Source organism: Spea bombifrons, chromosome 3, assembly GCF_027358695.1.
Source record: "Spea bombifrons isolate aSpeBom1 chromosome 3, aSpeBom1.2.pri, whole genome shotgun sequence".
Taxonomy (NCBI): Eukaryota; Metazoa; Chordata; class Amphibia; order Anura; family Pelobatidae; genus Spea; species Spea bombifrons.
Window position 1 is genome coordinate 53,202,466 of NC_071089.1, and position 18,741 is coordinate 53,221,206.

Genomic DNA, 18,741 nt, shown 5'->3' on the forward strand with positions numbered 1-18,741 from the left:
GCTCTCTACCAGAAAACCCAGAAGAATGTCCAGCCATCAGTTTGTGACCTAAATATCAAGCACAGTTGGGTTATGCAGCGGGATAATGATCCAAAAAACACAAGCAGGTCCACCTCTGAATGGTCCGAAAGAAACAAAACTAAGATTTTGGAGTGGCTTAGTCAAAGTCCTGATTTAAATCCTATTGAGATGCTGTGGCATGACCTTAAAAAAGCAACTCATGCACAAAAAACCCTTTAATGTGACTGAATTAAAACAATCCTGCCAGGAAGAGTGAGCCAAAAATTCTCCACAGTGATATAAAAGACTCACTGCTAGTTACCGCAAATGTTTGTATTGCAGTTGTTGTCGCCAAAGTTGGAAAAACCAGTTATTAGGTTTAGGGAGGCAATAACTCTTAATGAACTCTTAACCTTCATTAAATGAAATGATCATTTTGTGTTTACTCACATTATTTCTGTATTTCTATTATATTAAAATCAGTTGAATGATCTGAAACTTTTAAATGACAAAATAAGCAAAAAAGAAGAAGAAATTGTGGACACAAACACTCTTTCACAGCCCCGTACCCCTTTAAAAGGTCAATGTGATGCTAATACAAAATGATAAGATTTCCCTTTAAGATACAGAATCACCAAATTAACACCAGTTACTTTTTTTCTGTGCTCAATAAAACATTTTCCAACATATGGCAACACACTGGCATCTGATACTTTGTACAATGAAATATTTCAATCTAGGATTGTTATTTTCCCATCTTGTCGTTTCCAAACTGCCATCTGTGCTATAAGCGATTGTTAGAATATTCAAATGAAAGTGTAAACCAGGCAGCCTTTCAAATGAAAATAGAACAAGGATGAAATAGGAGAATAGGGGCGAACTACAATTTACAGGATAGTTATGGAAAATGGATAAAAAAAAACTGACCCACAGTGGTTGAGCCCTGTTGAAAATAGTAAGATTCACTAAAATGATCTTTTCATATGAAAAATTCTCCCAATTTTGTATGAATATGAATATATTATGATTTGATTTAACATAATTTCTTAGCTTTTAATAATTGTTTAATAAAAAAAATGTCAAGCTGAAATTAAAGTGTGAACGCTTCAATGTATTAGGAACTTTCACAGATTTAAAATTGTTTGAACTTACATTTGAGAATATGTAAGATACGAAATTTTATTTCGTAATTAATTACCACAATAGATTAATGAACAATTAGTTGTTAGCTTAACATACTGCAATATTATTAGAGGTACAAGTACAAATAACAGGTGACAGGCATAAAATGTGCTTCATTGAAGAGTTAAACCAGTTTTTCTTATAATATTATTTATTAGAATTGAGCAGTTATAGTGTATGATGTTCAGCGCATCTGTCCACTCCAGATACTGAAGAGCATCCAGGTGGTATTTTGCATCACAGCTAGAAATAGAACATAGTAACCTTGGGACGTAATACTGCTACGGCTAGCATGTGGGTGCTAATCTCTTCATCATGTGTAACCACACTGCAAATCCTGGCATAGTATTAACAAAGGCATGGCAAACTAACATTGTGTCAAGGGATGACACACATTATCAAAGTCACTTTCAAAAGGGAAATTATACACAAAATGTGAAATAAGGAATTTCACACAATGCACAGATACTGTATACAAACCCTGATGGGCAAAATAAAAACATGATCGAAAACACTCAATGTATGAAGCACATACATAACAAATGGCCAGCCATCAGTATCTCATCCTAATAAGTCGTTTTGGGAAACAGTTAAAAAGTCATCAGTCATCATTACTCTAGTTTTCCTCCTGTGTAAGTGGAGTCTCCCGCACATAACAAGTTTGGCAGACAAGTCCTTCCATGTTTCCATTACTTATTTCTAGCAATACCTGTATGCCTCCCCATTCACTTGTTTCGCTAGTCTCTGCGGACTTCATTCATAAAATACATTTGGTTGGGTCCCACCGTAACCTTCATATTTCTATGTTAACCAAGCAACGAGATCAGGGAGGGCTGGAGACACCGAATATGGAACAATATTATCATGCAGCTATATTACTGCACATCGCAAACTGATAAGCTATGGGTAGGGCTGAAAGCTGACCTCATTAGGTAGCAGATATCGGCTAAGGGCATTCTCGTACTCTTGCTCATGTAGATTCCAGCAGAGCGATATTGCTAGTGTGTAATAAATTCTAAAATCATGCAAACCTCCCCTATCGACCTGCACCTTTTCTTTCCCAATCACGAGGTACCCAGACTTTCCTATGGGCATACATCCTAACAAACACTCAAAACACATACAGTTCTGTAAAAAAGTCTTTTCCCCTTCCGAATTTCTTCTATGTTTGTATATTTGTCACACTTAAATGTTTTAGATCATCAGACAAAGATAATCCGAGTAAACACAAAATGCAGTTGTTAAATACCGTATTTGCTCGATTATAAGACGAGGTTTTTTTCAGAGCAAATGCTCTGAAAAATACCCCTCGTCTTATAATCGGGGTCGTCTTCTAATCAGACCTCAAATAGAGGTCTGATTAGTAGACTAAGATCCAGATCCCCCGCACCGCTGCAGGGGACCTGGATCCTCCTGTCGTCGCCCCCCCCCCTCCCCACACACTTACCGGTGCTTCCGGAGGTGAAGTTGGCAGCGGGGGTTTGTATGCGTCCGTCGCAAATACCTTCCCCGACTGTCAGAGATTAGAGTTCCAGAGTTCCTGATCTCTGACAGCCGGGGAAGGTATTTGCGACGGACGCATACAAACCCCCGCTGCCAACTCCACCTCCTTCCGGCTGCCGCGGAATGAGACGTCAACCCGCTGCCCCGGCAATGCAGCAGGAGATTGGAAGCACCGGTAAGTGTGTGTGTGTGTGTGTGTGTGTGTGTGTGTGTAATGCCTTACACCCCTATATGCCACTCTGGCACTTAGGGGGTTAAAAGGCATATTATGGGGCAGAGTGGCATATAGGGAGGTATAAGGCATTTCAGGAGGCAGAGTGGCGTTAAGGGGGCATTTAATAGAGCACTCTGCCTCCTGAAATGCCTTATACCTCCCTATATGCCACTCTGCCCCATAATATGCCTTTTAACCCCCTAAATGCCAGAGTGGCATATAGGGGTATAAGGCATTTCTGGAGGCAGAGTGCTCTATATAATGCCTTTTAACTCCCTTAATGCCACTCTGCCTCCTGGAATGCCTTATACCTCCCTATATGCCACTCTGCCCCATAATATGCATTTTAACCCCCTAAATGCCAGAATGGGATATAGGGGTATAAGGCATTTCTGGAGGCAGAGTGGCACATAGGGGGTCAAAAGGCATACCATGGGGCACAGTGGCATATAGAGGGTTAAAAGGCATATCATGGGCCACAGTGCCATATTGGTGCGGCAAGCCTGGGGGCAGATGTGCGTAACTTGGGGACAGGTTGGAAAATACAAGAAATAAAAACAAAAAAAAAATATTTTTCTCAATCATAGCTTTTACTAAAAAAAATAGTTTACAAGAATTAACATTTACTGGTAAAACTTTTTTCCTTTAGGGTCGTCTTATATTCAGGCTTTTTCTTTTTTTCCTAAGTTAATATTCAGATTTTGGGGGGTCGTCTTATAATCAGGGTCGTCTTATAATCGAGCAAATACGGTAATTACTGACACTAAGCTTATACCATACAACACCAGTGCTGTCTGATCGACTGACGCTGAACTATGAAAAAACTTCTTTCTTCTACCTTTCTTTTTTCTAGTTTACACTGAATCAGGTTTCAGACACATATTTTACCCATTCTGGGTACCATAACATACAACTAGCAATTATGTCTCAGATCACAGATTGTTTTGCTATGCTCATTGTGAGTTGCTACTTAGTATTTGTAACACTTGACACTGCATAAATGCCTTGTATTGTATGCTTATGTACTGACTTTTTCTGGAAACCTGCAATAAAACCAGAGTTTTCAAAAATTCAGATAAGGGTGGTGCCATTATAGTCTTAGTTTTAGTTATTACAAAAATTAGGCCCTTAGACAACTCTCAGACCCTGAGGCGTATATTATATTGGGTGGTAATCCCACCTGCCGTTTCCTACATCAGTTAAAATCTGGCTTGTTAGATGGTATTTTTACATAGAAGGTAGCTGGTTTGTTGGTGGTAGAGCATCCTACGGTACCTGTGTTTTATACATTATTATTGTTATATTGACAATCTTATCTTTATTTGGCAGGGCAGTGAGTCTGAAGCCAGTGATTTTTGTTGCCTCCCCTAACAACGAGTGTAATCTAAGTTTTACTTGTTTTTTTCATCCCACAATGGTGCATTATCTGAATGTTACACTCAAGGGTGATGTTGGTATGGAGTGCCATTTGAGCCTGATGTCTTCTTTCTACATAACACAGGGTTACCCATAAGGTGTATAAGAAATCACTTTTGAGACACCTTCTGCTGGCTACATTAGCTGCAATCTCAAGGTACTGGAAAATATTTTTTATACCATCTATCAGTGGAAGGCTCCAGAAAATAGATGACATCCATGATATGGAGGACAGAGTGGCCCAATTGGGGTGGGAGGGGGCAGTGCAAACAGATAAACATACTAAAATCTGGCTCCTGTAGTTCAACTTTAAGAAGAGCTGGTGGTGCTGCACATTGACCCGGACTGAATGATGATCATTACGCCTGAGCATGTACGCTTCTGGGGATGGCATCCAAGGTATGGCTACAAGGTTCCATTATTGAGCACCACCGCTGATGTCTCAACTATAATTTTTATCTAGGGGTTGAGTAGTGGAAGCCGTGCTATATTGTTTTTGTAACTTCTTTTGTTATTATGATTGTAATAATTGTATTTTATGATATTGAAGCTTCTCTTTACTTATACTTTGTGGTCTTCTAGTGGCCAATGACTTTGACCCTGTGTGGTTTTGCTGTATTTTTTTGTGCGCTGTCCCATGGGGCACCGGTGGTCCTGCTGAGGGGTAGAGGGAGACAAGCTAAGCCCAACATGGTATTATATGGTGTAATGTTCAATATGTAATCATATGAAAACTATGTTAAACTGTCTTACTTTGTGGAATATTACCTATTGTTTATAAAAGCTTTTTACAATGATGTCCTTTATTATTGAAAGATAAAAATATAAACAACCAATTTCCATTAAAAAAATCTAATCTTTTCTTCCCTAAACCTTGTCCAGTTTTAGATAACTATACCTATGTTTCTTACGGCTTCTTCTTAAAAGGAGCGAGGCTAGAACCCCAGTTTTGTCACAATCGTAGATACATACGGTATCATTCGACAGCAGATAAGAGTTAATTGTCCATGTAGTCCACTCCGATTTTTCTCCTGTAAAAACTCAACCCTTAATCAGCCATTGATTTTGTTTTAGATTCAGAAATGCCATATGCAGCATGCAATCTCTTGTGTATTAATCTCTACCACATCTGCTACTCTATGAGAGAGTAAGAACAGAAAATTGGGTTTCTGATAATGCACAAGTGTGTCTTGTTTTACATAATGAGGATAAACATTCCAATCAAAACGCAGGCTTAGATACAAGTGCTAAGCTTCCCTTTGACCAGTTACTAATTGCACTGTACAATGTGCTCCTTCCATCTCTGACTCTATCTAAGAAAGCCTTTTCCGGTTCTAAATAACTCCAATATTTAACTGAACTTGTAACTAGGTCACTATGCCACATTTCCAGCCTTTTTTAGGCTTGAGCCAATATACTGGAGTGTCCCTTCAGCCACCTGTTTATATAAGAAAATATGTTTGGGATACAGTCTTTTTGATAAGTCAAAATTGTTACGTTATGCACTACTTCTTATGTCCTGTTTATGATGCCGATATATATATATATCAATAAATAATAGGAATCTAGCAATAAAATGGTAATTCTCCTGGCCCCTAGCTACTCTATGCCAAAAAAAAAGATAATAAAACAGACCACCCCTCCACCCAGGTTTTCACAGTTCAATAATTACAAGAAATAATGTTCCTCCTTGTTCATGGAAAAGCAAAATAAACCATTCTGCAAAATAATAATTATTGTTCAAAGTGAATTTCACTTCCATATATGGAAGCAGAGCACTTGTGTAATTGTTAATGGATACCAACATAGACTTTTATTATGTGTTTAATTATTAATATGTTCCCTACAAATAGCAGGACATGCTTACCTGTAGACTACTATGGAGCCGAAGGGGACTATTAGAAGTTGATACACATAAAGCATTCATTATTAAAAGGAACAGTGTTCTTAAGTTTTTTTAAAATAATTATGTTGTATAATTGTTGACGCTGGTGTGCCTTCAGAGAATCCAAATGCAAATCACAAGGAATGCATGTACATGACTCCTACTATCTACATAAGCGTGTACCATATGTGCACCAACGGAGGGAAACATGTTAAACGTGTCCTTTTAAATACAAAAACATCATATGATTGTGGTTTTCGTTGCACCTTTCGTGGATCTACGTTTCTATATATAGTAGCCAGAATTGCGTATTGCAAGCATATAATTTATTTTACTTTAAATGGATCCTAGCAGGAGTCCAGTCTTTCCAGAGATTTTTTGAGTTCAGCATTGGAGTTCAGATCATAAAATATCTTTGCTTACTTTACATTTTTCTGCAATACCTGTAGCTCTTGACTCATCTCTTCCACTTCATTAATGCCTTATAACTATGTACAATATACTATACTATATATATAAATATATACACATACAGTAGGTATCTTATGAAACTTTTTTAAAAACATTAATCCAAATTATATGACCATTCTTCCTGGGCAACTACTGTAGTTTCCAAGGGATGGCCTGTGCTTTTATTTCTATTTCTAATATAGGGCAAAAGGGATTGCTGTCCAGCACGTAAGGCCTTCACATACAATCACAGCATCCTTTATTGTATCATGAATGGAGGTGAGGACAAAGGTGTTGAGATGGAGGGTATACATGGGTATGCTCAGGGGTATATTTACCTTTGGGGCTGCCCAACACCCCGACCTAAGGCAGTGCCCCCAGTTGAGTCCACCTCTGTGGCCGGATCTCTGGTACACTAAAAAGCGCTGCTTTTAATGAAGTCTATGGAGTCTGTGCTGGTCAGTATTCCACGGGAGGCCTGGCTAATTATTGTAGTTTTGAAGTAGTTATAGTTAGGCAATGATCTAAGTGCTACAGCTTATGCTTTATTTAGGGTAACATACATAGTTGATGTATATATTTTTTAGGACAAGTTAAGCTATTCAGAAATAGCTAGTTTATGGTAAGCTAATTTTCCTATCTTTATTCACCAAATTACAAACCAAAGTGTAAAAGAATAATTTTTTAAAACCCCTCACTCCCCTTTTTAAAGTGTATCCAACAGGTGTGGTTGTACATACATGTAGATTGCACATGTGGCCCATGTAGGTCACAGTATACATCGAAACTATTTTACTAAATGAAGAGTTGTGGTTTCCACTTCTCCAATGAAGGGCCAACATTGCCATGTTTCTAGAGTGAGAAGGGCTCAGCTGGCCCTGTAAAAATGAATACTTTAACATAGAAATTGACAGCAGATAGAACAGCCAATTTTCCTGATGCATGTTTTAATTCTCTTACTGTATCAGCCTCTACGACCTCCATTTATCTACACCCACTTGGTAAAGTAAAACTTCCATACATTACACCTAAACCTCTGGTCTTCTAGTTTTAGAATATGAACTTTAACATTTCTCCTGCTTTGAAATAAACTTCCCTTCTGTACCCTGTTAAATCATTTTAAGTATTTAAATATTTAAATCACTTCTCATCTTTCTCTTCTTTCCTCCAAGCTATAAATATTTAGCTCCTTTAGTTTTTCATGATTTGTAACCTGTAAACATTCATCATTTTGGTAGCTCTCTTCTGAACTCTCTCCAAATGTCTATATCTTTCTGGAGATTGGGTCTACAGAACTGTACACAATACTCTAGGTGACATCTGACCAGATATCCATAAAGTAGCATTACCACTCAGGGACGTCAACAGAAATCTTGAAGCCTAGATGGCCCCAATGCCACTCCTATCAGCCCATCTCGTGTCATTGTTCCACCCTTCGTAATCTTCCCATAAACACAGGGTTAGTGCTGCCTGGGTGCAGTATTCCTTCAGCCCCCCAACAAACACCCATTCACTTACATACACACACATTCATTCATTCCCTCTCCCAGGCACCACTATACACAAAAAGCTCAATGGGGATGGATTTTTATAACGTATAGTTAAGTCAATGAGTTGAAACCACAACTCTCCCGATAACTCTCCCTTTAGTAAATAAACTCAAACACATTAGGAGTTCAATTCTGTAATCATGCTAAAGAAACACACTCTAGGTAGAAATTACAGCGATGTTATGCTTAACTTTGCAACAATGTAAAAAGTTGAGCAATACAATTCTTTGAATGTGGTTTTCAGCATCGGAGATTGACATTTTGTTGGCATAAAGAAGACAAATAGGAAAGACCATCTTAGTTAACACTGTAAAAGGGTTTTAACAATAACCCTTTCAATGCTTAAAAAGGGACTTTAAACATAACATAACGAAATGATATGAATTTATATTTTATAGTTATTTAATGTGGCAACAGGTTAAACCTGTTGTGACTAAGGTACAGTGAGTGACTTGTGTCAATAAGATATGGTTAAACATTAGTTAAGTTATTAGGTTCAGTGCTGTATCTCCGCCAATGCAGAATATATGTCCTCTTTACATTTAAAGCAAAATACAGCTTCATGTTACAACATAGTGCTACAAGTTGAATCTAGATATTTAAGTTGCAGCATCAATCATTAACCCATATAAAATGTTGCCCTGTAGTATGCGGGAAGTATGAACTCACAGAAGTGAGTAATCAGTTCCCTTCTGTGAGTTTATAAAACCCACCTACTGCAGGGTGGCTGGTTTTCAAAATATATTCCTTTAAAAGTCTAATTTAGGATTTTTTTTAAATGGAAATTATTGAAATGTTAGATGAAAATTAGTAGATAAAGAAGATTATTTTGTTTGAATTCGTACTAAAGAGCTTATATGCATTCCAGGGCTCAAACTAAGCTCCAAGTATGCAAATCCATCTCCCAACTGCAACAACTACATATTCAGAAAAGCAGCCAATTATGCCACCCTGTCACATAATAATCAACGAACAATTTTTCTCAAAACAAATTTTCACATGGCACCATCTGGAAACACCACCCCCAGAACAGACATCCATTTCATTTTGCACAGCTGTGACCTGCTGCACAATAATACAACAGAAGTTGGTAATAATTGCTTTGTATACCAAATGACCAATAAGCGTTGCTCTAAAAATTTCATAAGACACAATGACTTAAAGCAGATCAGTCACTTAAAAAATATATTTTAAAGTTGTATATATGAATTTAACTATGTTTACAGTTAAGCCATATATATATATATATATATATATATATATATATATAATACTGTATTTGCTCGAATATAAGACAAGGTTTTTTCAGAGCATATGCTCTGGACAGCAGCAGAGGTTGTCTGCGCACACCGAGGGGGGATCCTCCGCAGCGTTCACCAGCTGCCCCACTAAACACCAGGGAGTCTGAAGCATGGGGGACAAGTCTGGGGATGAATTGGTAAGTCTGGGGGGTGGCAAAGCGGCATGTCAGGGGGTATAGGCATATCTGGGGGCAGGGTGGCAAGCTGGGGGTGAGATGTGCATAACTGGGGTCAGATGTGCATGAAAATTGGCCCTGCCACAGTCTGTATAGGTGTATTAATTAATATATGGTATGTGGCAGTTCCCTTTAAGCAGGATACAGTAAGTTCTACTTACCGAGAGCTTCTTTTCCCTGCCGATACCTGGTGACAGTGGCGGAACTAGCAGGGTCGCAGGGGTCGCGAATGCGACTGGGCCCTGGAGTTCTGCCAGTCAGGGGGGCCCAAGGGGCCAATGATGTCATATGCCGGCGCTCAGCAGTTAAGCCGCGCACCTGTGACACGTTTGTTCCCTCCCTTCCTTTTCAATAATTTGTTTTCCTGTGTGGTCTTGGTTATTCACTGAGGATATCAGGAGGGGTGGGGCTTTTAAATGTTTTGGAGTCCTGCCCTATCTCAGGTACGGAGGAGGAGTCTATCTGTAATGTCACCTGGGATGGCAGGGGGGAAAATGTTCTTATAATACTTTATTAATACATAATAATTATAATAATAATACTTTTTTATTATAGAATTATTGACTATTCACACATTCAATAGCAATAATCTACATGAAGATTATGGTCTTTGCTGGTTTGTCAAGTGGATAGAACACAGTTTATTCTGTTTTACATAATTTTTTCTTTTTTTTGCAGGAACCTTTGTACCAATAAAATCCTGTAATTTAAAAATTAAAAGATAAAATCTAAGATTAAATTGATGGAAAATGTATTTCATCTGTAAACTCTTCTATTGTTAATCCTAAAATCTTAATTTAATTGTGTACATTTGTGATTATGGCTATACAAATTATGTATGCTTAATTGCAAATTGGTAACATTTCAGTCCTGTGATGCTGAAAGCTGCCCCTCTACGCTGACAATCTGGTACCTTCTGGCAACCTGGCAAGGGTTACAATTACTGATCATCAATACAGCTAAATATTCATATGTGCCTCCGCAGTATGCAACAGACCTTAAAACTGATCTTTCATATTTTTCAGGATCTGCATAATTATTCACCCCCTCATTAAGTTATCTCTCCCTTATTGGTAACTTGGTCTAGGAAGCCTTTGTAAGGATGAGTGAGAAGAAGGAAGAGAACTTCGAGACAGCAAATTGAGTAGCTTAATGTTGTCCTCAACACAGGCTGCTGCTGCTGATCTCAGCTACCATAAAGTGAATGTTGAAATATATCTAAAACAGTTATAGTGGTTGACAAACATAAAACCCAAGCTACAGTTAGTTTCAATAAAGGATTTTGTTTATGTGACAAGTTGCAGTTGTAAATGTCGCCTTTTAATTCTGCACAGGGCATAAATGAGATAATGGGCTTTTGCTGAGGTCCCCCCCTTTTGCAAAAGTAACTAGATAGCGGGGTTCATACTAAGATGAAGCGGACAAGGAAAGAAGACAGAAGAACAAGAAGAGACAAAAGAAGAAGCAAAGCTATGGTAAAGGAGACAGAGACACAGAAGTGGTCTGCGGAGAAGGTAGGGAGACATTGCGAGAGGGAATGAGAGAGGGAATGAGAGCATGAGAAAGTGTGGGAGAGCATTAGAGACCCCCTAGGTTTAGTCAGCTGTGCGGCAGATACAAGGTCTGAGTAAAAGACTATGTGGATTATAAGACAAGGTCATTTTCTCAGATGTTTGTTTTCTGAAAAAAAAACTTTTCTTATAATTGAGCAAATATGGGTAGTTAAAATTTTGAGAATAATTAAGCAGTGCTCACTGGTTAAGCTCGAGCTTGTTTGTGATGAGGTGGAACACAGCATCATAAGACAAGGGCCAAATAAAGCTTCCATAAGCAATATAGCTTGCAATAGTGTTATAGCTTAGGTAATTAACATACATTTTAGGTCTGTGTTACACGATACACCACAGTAATTATTAGCACACCTGCACTCAGTTTCTGCCATTATAAACAGAGAAAAAAAATCATATGGTTCAGTGTACTATAGGGTGCACTTGCCATAGTCTTCACACCAGCTCCTGTTGTTTTGGTGTTAGGCCATGCACCAGGACAGTGAAAATTTTAGAACCGTTCCTGGATATAATTCATTCATATAACAAAAATAATACAAAAAAATTATGAACAGACATTTAGAAAAAAAAAAAAAAAATATATATATATATATATATATATATTTTAGATATTTATATTTCCCTAGGAACAAATGTACTGTAATTATTAAATCAGACTCTTCTGAGATTACTCTCTATCATGTTAATGAGTTTAACATACTTAACCATCCACTGGCCAGGCAGTATGCCTAGCACCATGCATTTTTGTAGCTTTTCCTACAATTTGCATATCTCTACAGTACAAATCAAATATTACAAATCAAGTATACCAAGCATCGATTTGCAAATGTAAGATTATTTATTGAAGGAGCCCTTTTATATATGCAACTGCTAAACTTTTAGTTCTTCAAGTATTTTCCATTTGCTCAGTTTCAGGATCATATGCGAATAAAGAAGGAAGACTCATTTCCCCTAATTTTCCTCATATCCAGCACACATTTGCATATTACCGTAAATACCACAAATATGTCTCTCTCAGTGAAGCCTGAAAACTGCACACACAAGCACACATTAACACTAATACAGTGGGAGAGAGAGACAAGCAAGGCCCGTACTGGCAAATGTGCCCGGTGGGCCACTGGCCAAGAGCGCTACACACCCGATCTGCCGCTCCATCATCTGGGTTCATGCACTACTCTGAGATTTTGAGTTGCTAATCTCATTGTTGTTACATCGATGTTATAATTATATTGAGGATTCTGCAATTTTCATTCACTTTCTTCTTTTTCCAATCCTCTGTGATAGAGTTTATTTTGTATTGAGTGTATTACAAGTGTTTACAATGTAAGCCTTTTGTGTAATGTTTACTTACTTTATATATTATTTTATTTGTACAGTAAAGTTATGCAACATGTGAGACAACAAACCACTAAATTGTGTATTGCCTAATTCTTAATAAACGCATTGCATTACAAGTAAAAACAATGTTAGAGGCAGTTCAAATGTTAATAATCATATGTTTAGAAGTTTTAACAAATAAATTAAAAGTATTACAAAGTATCTTAAAATGTACAAAAAGTAAAATAAGGAGAAATTTACCCGATGCAGTGCACTTGAAATGTCACAGAGATACATAGTCCGAGCGACTACCTCCGCTGACTTGTGCTCCCTTAGCCTGGGACAATACCCGGTTCCCCAGTCACTAGCTCAGACTCAGTGCAGGGCAGTGATGGCGAACACGTGGCACGCCGAGCCGTCTCTGTGGGCACGCCGTGACTACAGTCATACACTGTAGTCACGACGTCGGCTCCCGCGCAGGGCCGGCATTTGGGGTGTGCGACCTGTGCGACCGCACAGGGCGCCACACTCCAGGGGGTGCCGCCGCTCATCAGGGGGGTGCCAACTTGCGGCACCCGGCACCCCTCCAGAGACGGACAGTAATGTCCGCCGCTGGAGGAGCAGGCTCGCAAGGGAGCGGTATCGAAGGTCTTTAACAGATCTCCGGCTCCCTTGAGTGATTTTAAGGCGGTTGAAGCCGGGTTTGGTGTATATGTGTGGTTTGGTATATATGTGTGGATTGGTGTATGTGTGGTTTGGTGTATATGTGTGGATTAGTATATATGTGTGGATTAGTATATATGTGTGGATTGGTGTATATGTGTGGATTAGTATATATGTGTGGATTGGTATATATGTGTGGATTGGTATATATGTGTGGATTGGTATATATGTGTGGATTGGTATATATGTGTGGTTTGGTATATATGTGTGGTTTGGTATATATGTGTGGATTAGTATATATGTGTGATTTGGTATATATGTGTGGATTAGTATATATGTGTGGATTGGTGTATATGTGTGGATTGGTGTATATGTGTGGATTAGTATATATGTGTGGATTAGTATATATGTGTGGTTTGGTTTATATGTGTGGATTGGTATATATGTGTGGATTAGTATATATGTGTGGATTGGTGTATAGCGCACCACGGGAAGACGGACGCCTCCCGCTCCCATGCAGATATTGGAAAGAGCTAATACTTAATTCTCTGTTGTTATTATTTAAGCTCAATAGTTTGCATCTCTTGTTTCCCACATGCGTCTGAAATGTCCCCTGGGTCCCACTGCCTTTCCTAAAATAATCTCTTTCTATTAATATGTTATATTGATGCATACTGTTGTGTATAGTCATTTTGTACCGAAAAAACATCCTCTCCATGTTTAATATGCAGTGTTGGCACTTTGAGGTCTGCAACTTGTTTTGATGCACAAAAATGGGCACTCAGGCCCAAAAACGTTCGCCATCACTGGTGTAGGGTATAACCAAAACGAAGAACAATTTATTTTTCACACACATGGCTGGACATAGGGCAGTTGGCACCAGCTGCACCAAGAGTTGGTGACCAGCTGCAAGATGGCACCTCCTATCAGGGCTTTTTCAGACCCAAGTTCCTTATTTTATACCAAAATGGTACACTTGGCTGTATAAATACTTGGTTTTGGTAAGATGAGGATCTTTATTATGTATATTGTATAAAGTTTCATAAAACAGCTTTTATATGATCAATTAACCCATTTAAACCCTGATTTTTCTTTATTCACTTTCTCTAGGAGAATGCCAGACCAAAGTCTATGGGAGGTAAAGAATTACCGCTATAGAGACACAGGGACGCCCTGGAATTCGTAAGATACACGGAACCTGATCATTTGCGTACATGACAACTAAGTAACTGCAATGGTCCATTGGAGTTGATTACTAGGGTAATGCCCTTACACTCTGATGTCTTATAAACTTAAGAGGTCTTTAAATAAACCTGTGTCCTGTATTTCCCCAAATAAGTAGTGCAAGTCAAAATAGCACAGGAGTCTGAGGTAATGGGATGGATGAATGATAAATATATAAAATATAACTTCAAAAAGGCTCCTCGGAGTTCAGGTTGGGACATTTGGTACAATGAGTATTAGCTCTCCTCTCAGCAAGGCCAGGTCCTGAGAGTGCAGTTTTTAGTGGTGCTTGTCTACACAGTATCTTTACCGATACACACAGTTTGTACAATATGTAAATAGCAATTAGCTCAAACACATATTCTGAAAGCCAAAACTGCTACTTTAGGAGGTTGAGGTGACCACCAGTCAAGTAGCTCTTCACCATAGAGTACACGGAAACCATTAACTGAGACTTCTTAGTTGTCTTGGGTATGTGAACAAAAGGTACAGCATGAAAGGTACAGCAAGAAACCTTGCCTTTTTCTTTCTCAAGAACCACTATGTGAAGTGTTAGAAGTAACAGCAAAATCTTTATTCACTTTGCTTTTCCAGAATTGTAAAAGAAAAACTGTGGTGGCTGCTATCACTTTTAATATCTAAACCAAATGATATGTTCGCACAAGCTGAGTTTCAATTAATTCTTCCAGTTTACAGAGGTGGTGAAGTCTGGAACCATCAAACTATTCCTTCTAGAAGCACAGGAACAATATCAGTAATGTTAAGCCATGTATGTAGCTTATGCAGCCCTATACATGAATATATTGACTTAAACATTGTTATATTGAGAAAATCAATGCAGCAGATGCAGAATACAGAATTTAGGGAGTCAGACGAGATGAAGCCGCGAGTCAGATCTAGATGTCAGTGCATGAAAGTCTAATGGACACATGGGCAATGCAGGGTATGACGTCACATACTGACACTCTCCATCTGTCTGGCAGCATAAAGGGAGCAAGAAACAGAAATCTGTGTCAGCAGTAAAGCAATATCGCCACGCTGGATCACATGGGACTTGGGAGTGGGTAGCGCCTGTGAACCTTATTTCTATGCCACACTTATAATAGTTGTAAAGACATCGAAGCTCTCCTTATAAAAGGTGGGAAGGAGTCTTGTGGCACACAGGGCTATCGGCAAATAGAACTGAAATGGGCAGAAAGTGGGCAAAACCTGGATGCAGAGAGTGCATGACAAAACTGGCCCCCACCCAGAGATTATACACACTGACCCAGAGGCCCATCAACCACCTCTGATCTAGAGCCTCCAAATGAAACCTGGAGAGTTCTCATTCATAAATATTGTTATTTCTCTCATTGGTCGAAAATCCACAGATGGTTTAACCAACATTACAGTTACTTTGGAAATGGGCATTTTTTTTTTTAAAAAAAAGAATAATCATATCAAGGACACTGACATAATATGTGATATACACATGTGATATACACACCGTCAACTGGTTAAACAGAAAATTCCCTACTCCTTACTCCAGTCATGGGTCCTGTGCCTGTGAATCACTCAGTACTCTCTACCCTATTAACCATTTAGAGCCAGTAAAAGAAAATAGAAATAGAAAAAGGCACAGTATTTTTAACAAGGCACTTTATTATATAGCGTATGTTCCGTATGCCAACCTATCTACCTAACACACCGTGAAGTCTATTATAACTAATTGGATCGATATTTTCGAGTAGTAGATGTTATTGCGTCGTATTCCATTTCTTCCCTTTTCCTGTGTCAGTGTAGAAAAGATACATTTGGAGGACTTGAGAATGTGTAAACTGGGAGCGTGCCCCATTGAGATTCTATAGGACTCTAATCAGGATACCAAATAAAGCACTATATATATATATATATATATATATATATATATATATATACATATATATATATATATAATGTAGTTTGGAGTAGCCGTATTAGTCCAGTGCATAAGAATGCAAAATAACAGAATGTTGCGAAATCTTGTAATACCAATAAAAAAGGTATTACAAGATTGTGCAATATTTTGCATATATATATATATATATATATATATATATAAAATTATATATATATATATAAAATTATATAAATATATTAGAAAACCTTCTCGACATGTATATACCACTGGGAGCAGCCATCTTAACTTCCTGTTCAGAGGTTTTGAATGATCATTTAGTTTTTCCCCGTTTGTTAACGCTTAGTTGCTTTGGCTGCCATTAGAGGGAAAGATTGACTAGAGGAGATAAAATCCTACTCTAAAAATGTTTAATAACAGAATATAGCTAAGCAACAATCAATAACACTGACAATTTCCTAAGCAGTAATGGTAATATTTCTAGCATCTCATAAAAACAACTTTAAATGCTATTATAAATACATTGTTTTGGCAGTTGAAGATTAGCCATATGTTTGTCCAAATACACAAGTCCTTATGCTACTGTCCTATGCCTCAAAGTGTGTGGGGGGGGGTGGACTGATGAAGGTCTTTGGTGAAAGGACTTAACAAGGGACTTCATTAGCATAAGCAGGACTTCATTAGCTCTTTTAATCATCAGCTGCTATTAATCAGCACTGTATGGTTTGTGACTAGGGGATGGAAGCCTACAGGTAACACTATTGTATTATTCAAACCAAAGCAAGAATTCAGCACATGCTCAGCGAATACCATTCAAAAAACACTCATAAGGCATAAATATTGGGGATCTCGTCCCACTATATGGCCATGTATTGCTTCGCCCACCACTACATCAAGGTACCCCAAGTTTGGCGAATTCTGTCTAATTTCACATGGCTATATTACTTACCAAGGAGCAATTTAAAGCCTTCTCTGCAGGTTTTTAATGCTACACAACACTGAACTAATGATCAAGAACACTATTTTTTCCATGGGACTATTTTAGTATAACCCTCAGAGGACATATCGTATCACAAAGGACAATATTCACATCATTTTAACCTTATTACAGGGTGTATAAACAGGGAAAAATAATATATTTAGAAAAACTGTCAAACATATGGAATACAATAAATATGGGAACATTCAATGTTAAATGCTTCTATAGGGTGTGTGTGTGGGGGGGACCCATAATAATGTGTTGTGGATTTAGAGATGATAATCCCTTGACCTCTATGGTTATCTTTAATTGAAGAAAAATAAATGTTAGTTAATATGATGTAGTATCTGAAATAATAAAACAAGGTACGGAAACTATTTCAGATCTGCAAATATTTCTTATAGGCACAAAAAATAAAAGTAATCCTGGTACAGGCAGGTAGTTGTGGGGAGCAATATAGCAATCATATGGAAGCGTGTGTTAAGAATGGGGGATGTAAAGATTATTAAGTCCTAAGGCAGAGAAGAGGTGGGGTGGGTAGGCAGAGAAGAGGTGGGGTGGGTAGGAGAGAAGAGGTGGGGTGGGTGGGCAGGGAACCATGTGTAATTACAGTTGATTCTCAATTTCTTACCGCTGGTCTCCTTGAAGGTGGGGGTGGGCACATCTTGAAGGGTGTGTGACCATCCTTCCTCCTTCAGTTTATCTCCAGGGCCTCCATGTACATCTTTACTATGCATCTCACACTGAATTCCGATTTCCCCTTCATTGCCAGGGTCATCTGTGGTTGTTCCGGCTGGGGTTGTCATGTCTTCAGCTCTCCCCCTCCTCTTACTCCTGTTCCTGCCTTGTGATGCACCGTGTCTCCCCACTTTTAAGTCAGCTCCTGGCCTGGGTGCAATGCCGGTGTGATCGTGCACCTCTCCTGGCTCACCGTGGCCTTTCGATTGGACGTCTCCTTGCCCCAAATTGGGGGGCTCTTCCCCACCACCTCGATCCTCATCTTCCGAGGAGCTGCCTGTGGCTGAGGAGCGCGAGTCAGGAGAGGTACTGTAAAAGGGGTTACTACTGCTGTCATCTCCGGACTCCCCAAAAAGGTCATCGGAAATCTGCAGACTCTCATACCGAGAGCGTGCTGCTTCCAGAAGGGACAAGGACATCTTCCTACTGCCACCGCTTCCCGGGGAATCAGACACCATCATCATCATCACGCTCGGTCTCCTTGCCCTGTGCCTTCCGCAATCTGCACCGTCTCTCCCTGTGTATGACAGAAGCAGGGCTGGGATAGGGGAGTGACTAGGTAGCGAAGAAATGAATAGCAGGACACATCCTTTCCCCTCCCCTTCTCCTGTGCACCACCTCTATTCTTTTTTCCCCCCACCCTTTCTCCTCCCCTTCTCTTGTGCACCACCTCTATTCTTTTATCCCTAATCCTTTCTC

The 18,741-nt window shown here is 38.9% G+C and overlaps 1 protein-coding gene across 1 annotated transcript in view; it reads right to left on the reverse strand.

Moving 5' to 3' along the window:
- PGBD5 (piggyBac transposable element derived 5) overlaps positions 1 to 18,524 on the reverse strand; it is a 28,111-nt gene extending 9,587 nt beyond the window's left edge. The window contains exon 1 of the mRNA XM_053459979.1: positions 17,936 to 18,524. Within this exon, the coding sequence (XP_053315954.1) occupies positions 17,936 to 18,509 (574 nt within the window). The 5' untranslated portion in view covers positions 18,510 to 18,524. The remainder of the gene's footprint in view (positions 1 to 17,935) is intronic.
- Positions 18,525 to 18,741: the final 217 nt, after the last annotated feature.